The sequence below is a fragment of the Sesamum indicum genome, linkage group LG9 (assembly GCF_000512975.1).
Source record: "Sesamum indicum cultivar Zhongzhi No. 13 linkage group LG9, S_indicum_v1.0, whole genome shotgun sequence".
Lineage (NCBI taxonomy): Eukaryota > Viridiplantae > Streptophyta > Magnoliopsida > Lamiales > Pedaliaceae > Sesamum > Sesamum indicum.
The window spans coordinates 6,912,805-6,930,654 of NC_026153.1; the positions used below are offsets into that span (position 1 = coordinate 6,912,805).

The following is a 17,850-nucleotide window of genomic DNA, read 5'->3' on the forward strand; positions in this document are numbered from 1 at the left end:
TAATGTGTTGGATATAATAGGTGGTCCATGTTATCTGCTTGGTTCCAGGGAATCTATAAAAAGGAGGTTTTCATTGAAATCCTTTTAAGGCTAACTGTAATTTTCACTACATGTGGACTTTGGCTGTGATATTGTGCATCTCGAATGGATAACTGTCTACTGACTGCCTGCACGTTTCTTGTTTGCCTTCAGGGGATTTAAAGCTTTGAAACAAACTGTTAAGCTTTACTATAAGCTTGGGAAGTACAAAGAAATGATGGATGCATACAGAGACATGTTAACTTATATTAAATCTGCAGTGACTCGAAACTATAGTGAGAAATGCATAAACAATATCATGGATTTCATTTCTGGATCTGCTAGTCAGAACTTTGGTCTACTGCAAGAGTTTTATCAAACCACCTTGAAGGCCCTTGAAGAGGCCAAGAATGAGGTAAAATATTTATTTCAATTGAATTCAGCGAGTCCTTTTGTCATTTGTGTAAAATTTCACCGGTCCTCTTTTCTCCAGAGATTATGGTTCAAGACAAATCTGAAGTTGTGCAAAATATGGTTTGATATTGGTGAATACGGGCGGATGAGTAAGGTATTTTGTAGATTTCAAATTGGTTTTTAGATTGTGATGGAATATAATTCAGCATACTTGATCAGATATTGAAGGAGCTTCACAAATCTTGTCAAAAAGAAGATGGTACTGATGATCAGAAGAAAGGCACCCAATTGTTGGAAGTGTATGCAATTGAGATCCAAATGTACACTGAGACTAAAAACAACAAAAAACTGAAGGTACTGTAATAACAGTTTTGTACTCTAAATTTCCTGTGGATATAAATTTTGGTTTATTGATCCTTCAATTTTACCATCCATCTGATCTACTGCAGGAACTATATCAGAAGGCATTATCTGTCAAATCTGCTATTCCTCATCCAAGAATCATGGGCATAATTCGTGAATGCGGTGGAAAAATGCATATGGCAGAGCGACAGTGGGCAGAAGCAGCCACTGATTTCTTTGAAGCTTTTAAGAATTATGATGAAGCTGGGAACCAGAGGCGCATCCAATGTCTAAAGTATACTTTCAAGCTTTATGCACGTCTGTTTGGGAAGAATGTGGTCATACTATGTTCATCTATTTAGTATTTATATATATGTGCCTGTGGCTATACTCATTTTGACGCAAATATTCTTGTGGGATTGGTACATATTGCTTGTTGATGCTAGACTGAAGTTATATGATCTTCTTGTCTCATTTGTTATATATGTTGTTTGATTATATCACATAGGTAGTGCAGTTCAATGAAAATCATCAAGTAGTTGATTATATGTATATATGCATTGTATGTTAATTTGTTACATGTCTAAAAGTTGATCTTTCTTTTATGAAGTTTTATTTCTTCTATGTTTAAGTGAAATTAATGTGCCTAATTTCCTTTTCTATGGTTAAGTATAAAAGGTTCTAGAAATATTCTGCTGGACAGACTTTCGTAATTTTTTTATATGCTGCTTCTTGACCTCAATGTAGTGGTCTCTATGTGTCAGGTACTTGGTTTTAGCAAATATGCTGATGGAATCAGAGGTAAACCCGTTTGATGGTCAAGAGGCAAAGCCGTAAGTTATTTAATGAATTTTATCATCTTGATTTCCCTCTCATGTATAGAAAGTTAACCTCAGCCTTACTGGCCTCATTTTCTTTGTAGATATAAAAATGATCCTGAGATTTTGGCAATGACAAACCTAATAGCAGCATATCAGAGGAATGAGATTTTGGAGTTTGAAAGAATTTTGAAGGTGTTCTATTGCCCTTATATTTCGTATCAGCCTGTGAGAAGACTTGTTTCTTCGTACTATTTGTTATTGTTCTGATGTAGTGGTGGGAATGTTGCAGAGTAACAGAAGGACAATAATGGATGATCCATTTATTCGAAATTACATTGAAGATCTCCTGAAGAATGTGAGAACGCAAGTGTTGCTTAAGCTCATTAAGCCTTACACAAGAATTCGGATCCCCTTTATATCAAAGGTGAGAACAAAATTCTTCTTGTAGGAAGGAACCTTTTTCTGGTTCCCTCTCTGCATTTTGGGATTGCCTTGTCCCTTTAGTATCTTCTGTTTTCTATAACCGAAACAAGTTGAAGAAAGGGTGAAAGTTGTGGTGGTCTGATAAAGATTGTACCCTTCTGACTTCTGAGTTTCATTTGAGAGCACGAAGATGTGTTACCTAAAGTAACCCCCCCAAAAGAGAAAATCGAGAGTTAACGTAGTAACCCTTTATGCCTGAGTTCATGACTGTTGTAGCAGTTTATTTGAAAGATTAAAGATCTATTATCATACTAATGGCATTTGCAACTTGCAGGAGCTTAATGTGCCAGAGAAGGATGTTGAGGAGTTGTTAGTCTCCCTTATCCTGGATAATCGGATTCAGGGGCACATTGATCAAGTGAATCGGCTTCTAGAGCGTGGTGACAGGTTAACTTGTCAATTCTCCCACTTTCACTATGATTTGTTTAATTCTGGTTGTTGAATTCCTTCTTCTCCATTGTTTCTCTCATTGTACCACATATAAATTGGGAAAATATGCATATGCAGGTCAAAGGGAATGAAGAAGTACACTGCAATAGACAAATGGAACACACAGCTTAAGTCCCTATACCAAACTGTTGGCAACCGCGTATGTTGAGATTTTGCTATTCACATAAATATAGAATTTATGTCCAGCTTTGCAGCTCGGGAACAAATAGTTGTCTAGAACATAAGCATAAAAGTGTGGACTAGTCTTTGAGGTTCTTTCTAAATTTCTGATTTTGGTGAGTGACGATGGTCCGAAGATCTGATGTTCTAGAAGTGTTTTTGTGCATCTATTAGCAAATTGTTGGACTACTGCACAATCTTGTTTTCCAGGATCACTTTAGGCACAACTACGATGTGGTGAAGCCGCGCCTAACCATTTAATGTACGGAAATGGAGTCTACGGATCGACTTTGAAAATGCTAATGAAGGTTGTGCACAGTTTGAGATGTCAATTATTTGTTATCTGCTTAGACATTGACCAGTGACTCTTAGTTATGCACTTGCAAATAGAACACTTGTCCAGTTAAATTTAGAGTTTGGACATTACAAATAGAGTTTCCATTGGGTGCCCATTGCCCAACCCTCTGAGTCCCATTGGACTCTTGACCAGGACAATGTCAGAGCCCAGACCTGCGAGTCTGCTACCCATCATAATCGCCTCCAAATTCACCTGAGTGTCCAAAATATAAATTTCCATTGGTCCGGTTTGATTCAATTTTCAGGCTAACATTTCTATGAAGTCATTTTATAGATCTTAGTCCATCTGGAACGAAGTACCACAACCACCTCTTCAGAAGGCAACCATCTATGTTGGGTATCAGTATCACATCAAGAAACTGGAAATCCCAATTTCAGATTCTACCTTATTAAATTCAAGCCCATGACATGATGAATGATGATATTTATCGTGTAATTAGCATACAGTTGAAATTGGAACAGCTAATCGGATTGTTTCATAACATATAGTTAATTACATCTAGCTAACTATATTTGATTTGAACAAGAATTTTTCTGATGATGCAATTCTCGTGCCCCAGTAATGCTTTATACACATTATTTATTGATCAAAATCTTACTAAAACCCAAATGGATTTTTAATCAATTGATCTCAATTGAGCATTAAATATATATATTTATTTAATATTTTAGCCGCTGGTAGCCATCCAAGTTAGTTTGGATGGAAGCAACTTCTGTCGTCCCATGCTCTTTTCTCAAGCAACAAAACAGCACACAAACGCAAGGTTTGCTGATAAATACAGTAACAGACCATCACATTATTCCCGTGAAACAAAAACTAAAATCCAAAACCAATGACATACACAATCTTCATTCCTAGGCAAAAATAAGTTCCATAAAAACAGCACAAAGTTAAAGAACCCCCCACACTATATAAACAGAAGCCCACCATCTGATGCAACTCAGACTTAGCCAAACATGAATCGTTTCACCTCAAATTCCTCAATGGCAAGAACCCTGGTTATCATGCTTTTCTTGTTAGCATGCACAATGCAGGCGGTCCAACGTGTCAAGGGGCAGCTGCCACCGATGGGGGAGTGCCTCATCCAATGCGCGGAGCAAGCAGCTTCTTGCACTGTGGCCTGCGGAACAGCCGGGCCGTCGCAGGCTATAACTTGCTACAGGAACTGTGGAACTGAAAACACTGGTTGTGTCACAGGTTGTTTTGGCACACCACCTGCCTTTGGTTGATTGATTTAGTATTTGCCTCTTTTCATCATTTCCCACACTTTTTATTTGGAAATAAGTAAGCAGCTATCACAAGTTGAGGGTTATTGGTTGATGTAATCTCCATATCGAGATTTAGATCCACCTTCATTAAATAAACTTAACTTGTTTCTCATGGATTTGTATTATCTCTACATAATTAAATCTCCTCCTAACTTTATTAGCTTTTTTCCAACACCTCTTATTATTGTGAAGTTATAAGGGTTATTTTTCTTACATATATATACACCACTCCACGTAATATTATCATCATCTCGTCCACTTTTTATCTAGTTTGATACTTGATATGAATTATGCGATCATGTAATCATTTCATAATAATAAGGCGTGTATCTTTCAAGATTAATTAAATATAAACACAGGCTAATATTTAATTAAGTTGAAGGATAAGAATAATAATTCATAACTAATAAATTTATAATCCCAATAACAAAAAGACTTGATCGATTTTTTTTCCTTTTAATCCCTTTCCCACATTTTTCAAAAATAAAATTAGCACTTTTTGAAAAATTCGGATTTCTTCAAACACCTCGCTATTACAAGATTCTTTAAAGTGAAAGCAATGAACTATTACTTATTTTATAAATCGATTATAATCATCAATATCAAATATTTATATGTAAAAATAATCGACAAGCACAACAAACATACACTAATCATCAACATCTAGATTTAATCAACAACTATATATTACTAAAGTAGAACGACACATACTATTAAAATAGAAAATCTCTACACATTGATAAGATTTAAACCCATGACCTTAAAGTCATCGGGCCTTAATTTCGACACCACACTACTACAAGTTATAGCATCCTTTATAGAATTCTTATTTAGCATTTGACAGAGCAAGCACATGGACACCCAATTTAGAATAAGATGAGTTTTATTGAAAAAATCTTCAAATTTCATGCGTTTATGAGATTTCTTTCATCTCTTGGTACATATGCGCTCATTTTCTCTTAGTTTATGAGATTTAATAAGAAATAACATGATTATGTAATTATTGGTATACTAAGATGTGCATATTTCTAGACATTTATTAAGTATAGAAACTCATTTTGGACAAGAAAGGTTATATAAATTTGTCAAAATAGTGGGAACAAAACAAGTGTGTCAAAACTTACTGTAAATCCAGTGAAAAATTTATGTGAAACACATCATTATTCAAACAAAACCCAGGTTGCAGTTTAAAAAAAAAAAAACAAAGCACATTGAAAATAGAGGCATTAAAACACCAAATAATGTGTTGGAATATAAAGGGTAGGGTCTTGGGGCAGAGTACCAAGTAAGGAGTTGATCCATGTGATCTGGGCTAAAGCCGTAGAGGGCAATGGAAGGATAACAGAGTGAGCGCATAGGTACTTCAGTTTCGGAAAAAAACCATTGAGTTTTATGAATAAATATTCTTCAAATTTCATGATATTTCTTTCATCTCTTGGTAGATGTGTGCTCTGTCTCTCATACCCCATTCATTAATATCTAAATTGGGTTCATTTTGTAACCATAGAAGCAAATTTAATTCCAAATCAAAATTAATGAACTTATAATTCCAATAACAAAAAGATTTGGTCAAAATACAGATGGTGATAAAAACAAATCACCAATAATTGCTCATTTTTTTTATCGTTCGTACTTTTATTTTTCATATACCTACTTATCCCTTGAGGAATGTATTGCTGAGATTTTGAGCTTTGGCAAACGGAAGACATTTGAACGAAATTGGAGAGTGCTTGGATTGAAGAAGAGTTGTGGGGTTGAAAAAGATTACAGAGAAATGAAGCTTGCTGCCTCTTAAATAGGCTGTTTACCACAGTTAATTATCTAACTAAACTATATTTCTCCAAGTGTTAAGAAGAAAACAAATGTATTTAGGCAATAAATACGATGAAGAAGAGGGGAATTTTTATCTATATTTCTCCAAGTGTTAAGAAGAGAACAAAGCAGTGAGACAAATATGAGTTCAACTCTGACGCCATGCGATCACAAATTAGGAGCTTGACCTGCAGCTCTGAAACAGTAATAACAATGGGCATGTCCGAAGGCGTCCAAGGGAGAAGAAGCAGAAACCAAAAACTAAGGATGAAAAATGGGAAAAGATCAAGGAAAAATGAACAAAGTACATGATTGGAATAACCAAATTTGTCGCTGGGAACAAAAATAAAAATCCCAAGTTGTCCAAATGTTCTAGGTCCATCATAGAAATTACTGGAAACAAAATAGTTGAAGACACTAACAACGGAAAATAGTGAGACAAGGTACATGGACCACAAGCATATACTGGAGAACAGCACTGGGAAAATGCAAACAAAGGAACAGGTGAGCGCCCAAGAAGCTACTATTGCCAAAAGCACATCCTAGAAGAACTGAGACAGCATCAAGCTTCTCTGCCCCATTTCATTTCTGGTTAATCTTAATTCTCCAAAAAAATTTAGTTTAGGTTGGTCGAGTCTCACTTGGCCATCATGACCTTGACGAACTCCTCATAGTTGATCTGCCCATCACCATCCACATCAGCCTCACGGATCATCTCATCGACCTCCTCATCAGTCAGCTTCTCCCCAAGATTCGTCATGACATGGCGAAGTTCAGCTGCAGAAATAAATCCATTCTGATCCTTGTCAAAAACTCTGAAAGCTTCCTTAAGCTCCTCTTCGGAGTCAGTATCCTTCATCTTACGAGCCATCAGGTTAAGGAACTCAGGGAAGTCAATTGTCCCATTGCCATCAGCATCAACCTCATTGATCATATCCTGAAGTTCAGCCTCTGTGGGGTTCTGTCCCAAAGAGCGCATCACAGTCCCGAGCTCCTTGGTAGTTATACAGCCTGTCAGGAAATCCACAAGAAATTATAAGAAAGGAGAAAGTCACAAACTTTAATTAGAGTTTAAGATGTGTGGGAAACAAAAGATAAACAGTTAGAAAAGGATTAGAACTTAATTAATATTTAAGGTTCAATCCGAACTTCTAAGAGATGAAAAAGATCAATGTACTAAATAATGATTTATTTGCACACTTCAAGCCCAGGAAAGTAATAGAAGGGAGAAAACTAATATAGTCTCAGTGAAAAACTTATAATGAAGTCAAAATGACGATCCACATGCATACTAGGAAGTAACTAATGTTAGTTCAGCCGCTTCAGAGTTCAAAGCTGTAAAATGATAATTTTGAGTAAAATTATCTCATGCTAGATTCCGCTCCAATGTTTGTAATATAGAACTCGCAGGAAAACATTTCAACAAAATCAAACACCATGAGCTCCGAGTACACGGTGAATACTAGTTAACAAAAAATGAATTTCATCATCAAATGATCCTCCAGTCAATAAGTGAAATGGTTAATTTGTGAAGAATGCTACCAAAAGCCATAATACCACCACAAACCATTTCAAACAGTGAAAAAGTGAAGAAGTCGGCCAGGTCTGCCCCAAATGGGCCAAACTTCTTTACACATGACGCGTTCTCATGATTGTAAAGCAACAGACAACTGCATCTGGCACCCGAACAATGATATCCAAAATTTCATCTGTTTCCCCTCAATGTACGTAAAAGGAAAAAAAAAAAAAGAAAAGAAAAAGAGCTTAAATCAAGGAAGAACTCCAAAAGTCATTCAGCTCACTCTCACTAATAGCTTTACTCCCCTCCAACAAGGAAAAAATCCAACACGTATCAGAAAATAAAGAAAATCATACAACCACAACACAAAACTCCATCAGGGGATAAGTACACGGTGCGATCTAATTTTCTCGCGCATGATCAATACAGATCAACAGAACACTGACAAAGGCGTCAACAAATTCATGAGCAGCACACAAACAAATCAATAGCCATCAACGAGTAAACAGATCTACGCAAGAACAGATTAAAAAAGAAGAAAAACAAAAAAACACAACACAACGAAATAACGAATCCGCACAACCTATAGACACACAGAGGAACTCTAGATTCGAAGGAGCTGTCAAATTAGGGTACTGACCGTCGCCGTCTTTGTCGAATAGGGAGAAAGCTTCTTTGAACTCGGAGATCTGATCGTCGGTCAGCTGATCCGCCATTTCTTCTCCTCGAAAGCTTTTCCTCTCACGCAATGCTATAAAATCAGTATGTCAATGTTCAGTTTGAGAGAGAGAGAGAGAGAGAGATGAGGGAGAGCGTCAACGAAGGAAATGAGCACGCACGTCTGCTTCGTGGAGTGTCAGTGCCTGCGACTTGGATTTGATTTTAGAGTGGTTTTAGCTCTTTTCTAAAAGTAGAGAGATAAAATTTTATTTATTTATTATTAGACTGGTCTAAATCGAATTTCCTCCTTCTTAAGGGAGTAAAAGTAAAATTAATTATTTTTTTCAGGCTCAAGAGATAAACTTCAGAAAATTTGGGCCCAAATATGAAGATTACCCGATCCGGCTCATACTGAGCAAGGTATTGGGCCATGTATTTGGTCTAAACCAGGGTTTTTTTGGGCCTTTTAGCTGAGACCATCATTTTTGGGCCTTGTTATTTTTCTTTTTTTCATCTAGTTACCTCGTCAGATTCCAAGCAAAAAATTCGTACTCAACTCAAATTCGACTAAATTAAACCAATTGCATAACAAATGTAATATATTTATTGATCACTTTATTTGAACTGTACACCATTCACACCATAAGTGCATTTCACATGTCAAATTTAGCCAAATCCGATCTAAATTATAATTTTCCCGTACTCTCAGTCTCCTAAATTCAAACTATAATCGAATAGGCTCTACACTTACTAATTACAATTTTATGAAATATTTAGACAATTATGTATTAAAACATAAGTCCCTGTAAAGAAATGTTGGGGAAGAAAAAGTAAATTTAGATGTTGCTCGATAATTTCAAATAGTTGTACAAATTTAATTTAATTCTTCTGTTAGTTTTTATTGTCTATATTTTTTAAAATGTGATGTTTTAGAATATAAAATCATTTTAATAACTCATAGATCGCATATAACGAACTCTGTTTTCTCTTTTTCTTCATCAACTCTTGATCATGAGCCCTAGACAACCCAAATGAACCTCAATTTCCCAAATTATATCCTCAAAATTTCTCAAACTTTCATCATTTCACCACTCTCCATCTCTTCATAGATCCACCCAGGTGGGAGCTCATTGAGGTCAAAATCAAATTCCCTGGACTCGTTCAGAGTCACTATTTGTCCTCCTTCAGGATACAACCTCTGAACCTCATGCCGTCGACAGTGTCGCTTGTGGCCACCAAGAGCCTGCCTTTTCAAGAATACTTTATCGCAAAACGGGCATCGATGAATAAGCCCACAGCATGATCCTCCTTTTCGCTCAGCTCGCGCAACCGACGAGTCGACATTAGCTGAAAATCCATCATCTTTATGGTAGGTTTTATGCCCACCTAAAGCCAGGTAGCTCTTGAAAGACCTATCACATAAGTCACACACATGCAGCTTTCCGCCCCTGACAGGAACCTTACCGGCAAAAGTTCCCTGAACAACCAAAGAATCTTTCGAGGTTCCCAAACATTCCAGGCCTGGATGTACATTCCCGTCATCGTTTTCACTACGTGGGCACCTTATTTTTCTAACATTTGATAAGAGAAACGACTCGAACTTCCTCTTTTTCAAAGGAAGATTCTGTTTTACTATTTCAAGATCGTCAGGCGCAGACAAGTCCTGATCAGAACCTTTTCCAGGCCTTGTTCTCCTACCTGTTTTCAACCATCCAGGGAACACTAAAACGGAGTCCGGACAAGTGTCCTTAACGCATTGCTTTGTTTCCGTTTCCACATGAGCAGGCAAAAAGAAAGACTTAGAGTCGGGATCTTGGAGCTCCATCAGAAGCTTTAGTCCAACATAAGGACTCTCAGTTGGAGTTAATATGAGTAAGCTATAGAGGTAGATTTTGAGTCGGATGTAAAGATTGTGAAGAGCAGGGGCTTAAATTAAGTTGATTTTACTAAGAAGAACTGTAACGGATTGTTTGGTAGTGATCTTTAATGTACCATATTGATTAAGTACTTAATGAAATCTCTCTCAACTTATTAATTAGCAGTCTTTAATTTCTCTTAAGCTGATGAGCTGCAGCTTCTTTAATTTGATCATTCAGCATTGTAATGATGTCACTGACCAAAATTTGCAGGCTTTAAGATTGTAATTTCTTGTGGGTTAATTTTGCAATTTGCAATGGGATTTACTAGGTACTCGATGTAGGGACCACATATATGCTATGAAATGAAAATAAAGACCCTCAGTATTGACAAAAATTACCAGATACTCTAAGGATTCGTTCACTTTTATTTAAGCCGATCCTAACCCAATAAAGATCATTCATAAATATCGTTCGATTCAATTTGCATATGGTGATGATATCAAAATTAGAATTTCAGAGGACTAGACCTTATGCAACGTCAATCCATCCATTTATTTTCTACTAAATTATGATTAAAACAAGTCCATAAAGAGACATCTCTGGTCACTTGTGCTGCCATACATCCTAGTTATGATGAAATGTTACAACCTTAATTAGTGGTACTAGACTCCAGTAGTTCGTCACCATTATTACACATTATAATTGTGCTTGTCAAAGTCCAACCAAACTGCACATGTACCTTATTCCAATACTCACTTGTGAGCAGACGGTGGCTGAGTTTAGAGGATGGAACAGTCACGGAACTTGTCCCTCTTCCGGCGTCTCACGCTACCGTAGACCCTTTCGCTTGTCGTTGCCTCCATGTCTCGCCTGCTTGATTCCATCCTTTTCTTGCGCCGTCTGCATTCAGGATGTGAATCAACCTTTTTTTACTGAACCGAATACATTTCAATTGTTGATTTGATTAAATTTGTTGTTTGTGAAATAATTCAATGCAGTAATGTTATCAACAATTTCCAATTTTTTTAACAAAAATGGTATGTGCTCCTGTTTAATTGTGTTCTTATTTGGGTCACATGTGATTCTCCCCATTTGACCCCTACACATTTTTGGGCCATCAGGATTATTTGATTTGGTGGTCTGAACTCCATAGCGGCAAAATTAGGGCAAGAAACCAATCAGCCTTCTGGTGATCCACCAAGGAAAAAGCCTTCCACTTACTATGTAATTGAGATACGATTTCAGCAAAGTAGACTAGTCGGATAATCTGTATAATAACACTTATCACGTAACCTGGTCTAAAAAGTTTGAGATCACTTTCTGTACGGAAGGCAAGGCAGAAGTTGGAGGCAAATAATTCGAACATAATCAGGATGGATGGGGTCGAATCCAAGAAAGCAAAAGTGGGGGGCCAAGGGGAAAAGAATGGGGTGGTGTCTTGAAATGACAAGAAGAAAGTATGATTCTTAATTCAAAGTTGGATGGATACCATGAGGAAGAAGACGTGGTGCAAATACCTCCAACAAATTCTCAGAACATTTTGAAGAAAAGAACCAGATGCCAAGAACAAACATCGTGAAGAGGCACAATCAAGAATCATGGGAGTGGGGTACCAAGAAGAATATGCTGGTGCATTATTGTCCATCTGCATAAATATCATCACCACCTTTGCGCAAGACACTAGAATAGACACCCGGCGTGGGAGGTAACAAGGTGGGCCTTTCCTCGCCACTAGCTGAGCATCAATGCGCTATAAAGAGTCTCACTCACTTAGCGAGCATCAGAAGGGGCCATGAATATGACATTCAAGATGAATGGCTATCCAGCAGTTACATTATACAGAATCATATAATTGAAGACTCTCATTTCAGATCCAGTTATGGGCTCACCAACATCAGTTTCTTTTTGTTTGGTTTCTTGCAAATACTTCAGATAGTTTAAAGCGAGGAAGAACAATCATATTAAGGTCAAATTACCAGATATTAGAGAGGGGGGGCATATCATTACCAGATATCGGTTTGATAGAAATCAAATTAATCTACCAAGTAAAAATATAAACTACTTGGAAAACATACTAATTCATAAAAGGGCACGACATTGAGGACGGTGGACTGGGCTCTAGACCCTAGAGGAAGGCAGAAAATGTTGCTTAAGCTATGCACCAATACAGGTGAGATCTGTATTAGAAAAAAATCACCAATAGGCTTATCCCCAAAGTCTGGAGCTATTAATGAATCAATGATTATGAGATTTTCGTGGCCTATGCTGAGAAATAGGTTGTGTGTTCCAATTACCTGTTTACATGGAAAATAAGAAGCGAAGATATGATATATTGATTAAATGGTCTCAAGTCATGCTATACGATCAAGAACCCTCAGGGCCCTGACCTACAAATCTCAAACAGTGATAACGGTTCGAATAGAGAAAAGAATAGACAACAGAAAAAGTAATGAACCATTGGAGGGGAAATGGAAAACAGATTAACAAATACAAAGTCAACAAATTGGAATATCGAGAAATTTGTCACCAATAAAAGTAATCAAAAACAAGTTTCTCAAATGTTCCAGGTTCATAATAGGAAATGTTGAAGAAAACAGTTGAAGACGCTAGCAACCAAAGATATTTAAAACAACGTACACAGAACACACGCATATACTGAAGAACAGCACTTAAAACAATGCAAAGAAGGAGACAGGTGAGCACCCAATTGAAGCTAATAATGCCAAAAGCACATCCTAGCAGAAACTGAAATCTCATCAAACTTATCCGCCCTGTTTCATTTTTTGGTCAATCTTAATACTTTTAAAAATTTAGTTTTGGGTTGGTCGGGTCTCACTTGGCCATCATGACCTTGACGAACTCCTCGTAGTTGATCTGACCATCACCGTCCACATCGGCCTCACGGATCATCTCATCAACCTCCTCATCAGTTAGCTTCTCCCCTAGATTTGTCATGACATGGCGAAGTTCAGCTGCAGAAATGAATCCGTTCTGGTCCTTGTCAAAAACTCTGAAAGCTTCCTTGAGCTCCTCCTCAGAATCAGTGTCCTTCATCTTACGAGCCATCAAGTTGAGGAACTCGGGGAAGTCAATAGTCCCATTTCCATCAGCATCAACCTCATTGATCATATCCTGAAGTTCAGCCTCCGTGGGGTTCTGCCCCAAAGATCGCATCACAGTCCCGAGCTCCTTTGTAGTGATGCAACCTGTTGTCGAGTTCACAATAAATTACAAGAGAGGCGAAAGTAACAAATTTAATAGAGTTATGGTGAAAGTTGACGAGTAAGAATGGCAAAATGCCATACAGAATCTTCTCTAAGCAAAATAAGCATGAATTAAAGAGCAGGAGATAATAAATACCGATATCTAGCATAAGGCAAACAGCATATCTCACAAATCAACAGAAGTAGTAACGATAAGAAAACTATGGCATCCGACCACCCAACTATAACAACCAAAAGTCCATATAATTGTTTCAATCAATCGAAACAAAGAGCTTAAATCAAGCAACACAAGCAATACAAAAATCCTCGAGCACATTATCGCTAAAATCAGCATTACTCCCCCCAAACAAGGAAAAAAATCCAACAATCAATTCCCAACACAAATTCATTCACTGAAACAAATCACACAACCACAGAGGCCAACCACCGCAGGCAGCAACACAGCGTGCGATCTATATTTCTCGAGCAGACTCAATACAGATCACATGAACATTGACAAAAGTCGTCAACAAAACCACGAGCAGCTCACAAATAAAACCACGAGTCACCAACAAGCAAATAGATCTACCCAAAAACAAATCCAAAACAAAAAATACAACATCAAATTCACATGAGAAACACATATAGGGAGAGCAAATCTAGATATGAATGAGTATTATTACGTAATTAGAGCACTGACCGTCGCCATCCTTGTCGAATAGAGAGAAAGCTTCCTTGAATTCGGAGATCTGATCGTCCGTCAACTGATCCGCCATTTCAGCTCCTCTAAAGCTTTCGTTTGTACAGAATGAGTAACTCTAAGCGAGAGTTGTTAGGGAGAGACAGAGAGTGGTGCGTGAGTGCGTCAACGAAGAAAATGAAGGGAAATCGTAGGGCTATTATATAAAATCGGGATGGACGGGGGCTGCGCTCCGGGGTGGGGGCAGCATCAGATGCTTTTTCTTTTTCTTTTTTCTTTTTCTTTTTTTTTGGGTTGAACTTTCGTAATTTATTTTAAATTATTTTGAATAAATGAGAAATTCTTTTTCCTGTCTTCTGCATTCAAGAATGTCTACTTTACTATATTCTTCTTTCTTTTACTACTTCTTTTCTTTTTCTTCAAGTAGCTGTCCAATGCCAAATTAAAAAAAAAAAAAATAGATGTTGAATAGTAATGACATTTTCTTTTTTTTTTTAATACGTGAAAAATTTACATTAAAATGGAGTATAAATTAATATATATATATATAATAGATATACAATAAATATAATATAATTGACAATTCATATATATTTTTTAAAAGATATTGACAAATATATATGTTTAACCAAAAGTTAAATATTTTTTTAAAAAATAAATAAATATATTTTATCATATTTTTTTAAAGAAAATATGTTAAAAAAACTGATATTTAATTATTCATTTTTTATTTAAAAGAATAAATAGTTAATAACTTAATCTTATCACCAAATTAATAAAATCTTTTCATAATTTTTTTTGTGTATATATTTTACTCATTTATTAGTTAACTTTGAGTATGTAAAAAAAATAAAATTTTGAACTATTTAACTCACTAATATTTTACTTTATTATAAATAAAAGATATTTTTTTAATTAAGTCATTTTTAATAAATTTAAAATGCAAAATTACGGAAAAGAATAAATTCTTTGAACTAGATATTATATAATATAAGGACAATATTGTCTAAAAATTTAATTGTGATGGGTAAGTGTTACATTTGTTAGTTTAGAAAGATAATTGTTACATGACAAATAGTTAAGGGGGGTAAAGTGTATTTTACCCTAACTTTTTTAGTTGTGTACGTTAAGCTGATTTAAACTAAAAAGTATAATCAACACTCCACCAACTTTTACAATTTATTAATAAAATTATTGATATTAAACACTTTTCCATACATTTAAATTTTTAATTTTTTTATTTTTATTTTCAAATACTCTCAATTTTCATTATTGTTTAATTTATAATTTTCTCTATAAATTATTACTATCAAAAAAGGCAAGGGTTATTGCAAAACCCCCCTTGATAAATCATCAACGACAATTTAAGAAATTGAATGAAAAAAAAAATAGAAAAAAAAAAAGAGGGCCTATGAGAAGTTAGGGTCGGAAAAAAAAATTATATGAATGCATTGTGATAGGATTGAGTTAAGGTGGAATAAGTTAACAGATGATAATGTCGATATTAAAGGAATTGTGTAGCTGGGTCATATATTCGAATCAATCCAATAATATGATTGTTTACTTCATATTAAATGGCCCCAGTATCAATGAGACTCGAGGTTTAGGCCTCTAAGTCTGATAAATAAGGCTATATTTACTTATTTCGATGGAATTAAAAATGTGAAATTGATCGAGTTGAATTAGATTGATTTAAGACTGCATTGGTCCAGTTAAAAGAAATGGACCGATCGAGTCCCACAAATCAATATTTGGGACTAGTCTTCCAGTCGGGGCTAGTGAATCGGCCCAATTGGACAATTTTTTTTTTTTAAATAATGCATGTGATATAACTTTTAATTTACTATTATAAGTTGACTATATTAGTATTTTTTTAAAACTTTTGAAATTCTAACAGGCAGGGATTCCTCGAGTACAGTGGCAAATCCAGGCATTTCGCCATGCTCTGCAGCATAGTAATCTAACTGATCTTGGGTATGTAAGAGAAAAATACACATGTTGGAACAAACAAGAAGATCCACATACTGTTCACGTACGTCTGGATCGAGAGTGCGGCAATCCGGCTTGGAGGATAAGGTTTCCCACTCCTTGGGTGACGCATTTACCACTTCTATATTCCGATCATTGCCCCCTATTGGTTGAGCGGAGAGCATCTATTTGGGAGGCGAATAAGCGTAGGAAACGTCAGTTTAGATTTGAGTCGGATGATGTGAAGATACAGTTAAATTGCAGAGTCGCTCTCTTATAGTGGGATAGGTTAGAGTTTGGACATATCAATCGGTTGGTTGAAGAGAAGAAGGAGAGAATCAGCAGCAACAGAACACCGAGCTTAACGCAAACAGCAAACTGGACATTCAAATATGGAGGAGCTTCGATCAAAGGAGGAAATGTTATGGCACCAAGGTAGAAAGGCCCATTGGATGACGGATCGTGATCGAAACACTAAATTTTTTCATGTGTTAGCAAGCACTAGACGACGTCAGAATGAGATTAGCAAGAATAAAGATTCAGAGGGATTTTGGCGTTCCAAGGAGGATGAGATTCAGGGTGTGCTATTGGATTATTTTCAGTCTATCTTTACTAGCAACGCTCTATCGCATGGGGCTCTCAATGCAGTTCTTATCACTATCCACCCCCGGGTCACGGCGGAGATGAATGATTGTCTCATTCAACCGTTCACCCAAATAGAGGTCCGTCTTGATGCCACTCGTTGTATAATAAGTTTTCTTAGTGAAGGTTTGTTGTTGCACAAAATGAATTATACTCATATTGTTCTACTCCCTAAACGTAATGAACCTAAAACAGTAGCCTATTTTAGATCGATTAGTCTGTGTAACACGATAATGAAAATTGCGTCTAAATGGGTGGTCAATAGGATTAAATCTATATTTGATCACGTGATATCCTCTTCTCAATCGGCCTTTATTCCCAATCGCATAATCACTGACAGTGTTCTAGTTGCATTTGAACTCAATCACTATGTTAAGAATATAACGCGGGGTCGTAACGGCCCATTCGCTCTTAAATTGGATATGAGTAAGGCGTATGACTGAGTTTAGTAGCGTTTTCTCCAGGACATGCTATTTATAATATGTATACACGAGCGTTTTGTGAGGATCATTATGTTTTTAGTTGCCTCAGTGTCTTATTCGCTTATGCTTAATGGGTCTCAGTTTGGATATTTTATGTCACTAAGGGGGATTCCTAAAGGCGATCCCCGATCACCCTATCTTTTCCTATTTGTAGCAGAGGAATTGAGTTGTTTGATATAGACGGCTATGAATAGAGGGGAATTGCAGGGCATTGCAATTAGCAAGCAAGCTCCTAGGATTTCTCATCTTTATTTGCCGATGATACCACAATATTTGGAGAGGCAACGGAGGAGGCCATGAGGGAGGTGTATAGGGTGGTGTCAAGATAGGAGATCAATTTCGAAAAATCTAGTATGGTATTTAGTAGGAATGTTGAGGGTGGCAGCAACAAAGGTTGGCGGCTATCATGGGGGTCGAATTGGTTGTGAAACACGAGAAGTATCTCGAGTTACGACGGTGGCAGGGAAGTCCAAAGGAGAACTATTTTAATTTATTCGGGATCGAGTGTTGGGCAGGGTCGCGAACTGGAACTGAAAGTTATTATCTCATGCTGGTAAAGGCGTTATGATTAAAGATGTGATTTAATCGATTCCGACTTATGTGATGTCATGCTTCCGACTACCTGATTATGTTTTGCATGAGATAGAGTCGATGAGCGTCGACTTTTGGTGGAACAACAAAGGGGACAAATG

The 17,850-nt window shown here is 36.6% G+C and overlaps 3 protein-coding genes across 4 annotated transcripts in view; 1 reads left to right on the forward strand and 2 right to left on the reverse strand.

Annotated features, from left to right (window-relative positions):
• The window catches only part of LOC105170942 (COP9 signalosome complex subunit 2), a 4,742-nt gene extending 1,720 nt beyond the window's left edge, over positions 1 to 3,022 (forward strand). The window contains exons 4-12 of the mRNA XM_011091888.2: positions 193 to 433; positions 512 to 586; positions 652 to 786; positions 882 to 1,069; positions 1,539 to 1,607; positions 1,697 to 1,787; positions 1,885 to 2,019; positions 2,353 to 2,465; positions 2,586 to 3,022. Coding sequence (XP_011090190.1) covers positions 193 to 433; positions 512 to 586; positions 652 to 786; positions 882 to 1,069; positions 1,539 to 1,607; positions 1,697 to 1,787; positions 1,885 to 2,019; positions 2,353 to 2,465; positions 2,586 to 2,676 — 1,138 coding nt within the window. The 3' untranslated portion in view covers positions 2,677 to 3,022. The remainder of the gene's footprint in view (positions 1 to 192; positions 434 to 511; positions 587 to 651; positions 787 to 881; positions 1,070 to 1,538; positions 1,608 to 1,696; positions 1,788 to 1,884; positions 2,020 to 2,352; positions 2,466 to 2,585) is intronic.
• On the reverse strand, positions 6,413 to 8,598 carry LOC105170943 (calmodulin-7). Of its 2 annotated transcripts, XM_011091890.2 has the most exons (3): positions 8,484 to 8,598; positions 8,285 to 8,395; positions 6,413 to 7,136 (listed from the first exon to the last, which is right to left on the reverse strand). In XM_011091890.2, the coding sequence occupies exons 2-3, from the start codon at positions 8,358 to 8,360 to the stop codon at positions 6,763 to 6,765; spliced, it is 450 nt and encodes a 149-aa protein (XP_011090192.1). In that variant the 5' UTR covers positions 8,361 to 8,395; positions 8,484 to 8,598; the 3' UTR covers positions 6,413 to 6,762. The 2 variants fall into 2 exon arrangements, with proteins under 2 accessions (XP_011090192.1, XP_011090191.1); XM_011091889.2 differs by having other exon boundaries at positions 8,285 to 8,532.
• LOC105170944 (calmodulin-7) lies at positions 10,692 to 14,256 on the reverse strand. Its single transcript, XM_011091891.2, has 3 exons — positions 14,067 to 14,256; positions 13,000 to 13,369; positions 10,692 to 11,063 (listed from the first exon to the last, which is right to left on the reverse strand). Exons 1-3 carry the CDS (start codon positions 14,140 to 14,142, stop codon positions 10,943 to 10,945), a joined length of 567 nt encoding a protein of 188 aa, XP_011090193.2. The 5' UTR covers positions 14,143 to 14,256; the 3' UTR covers positions 10,692 to 10,942.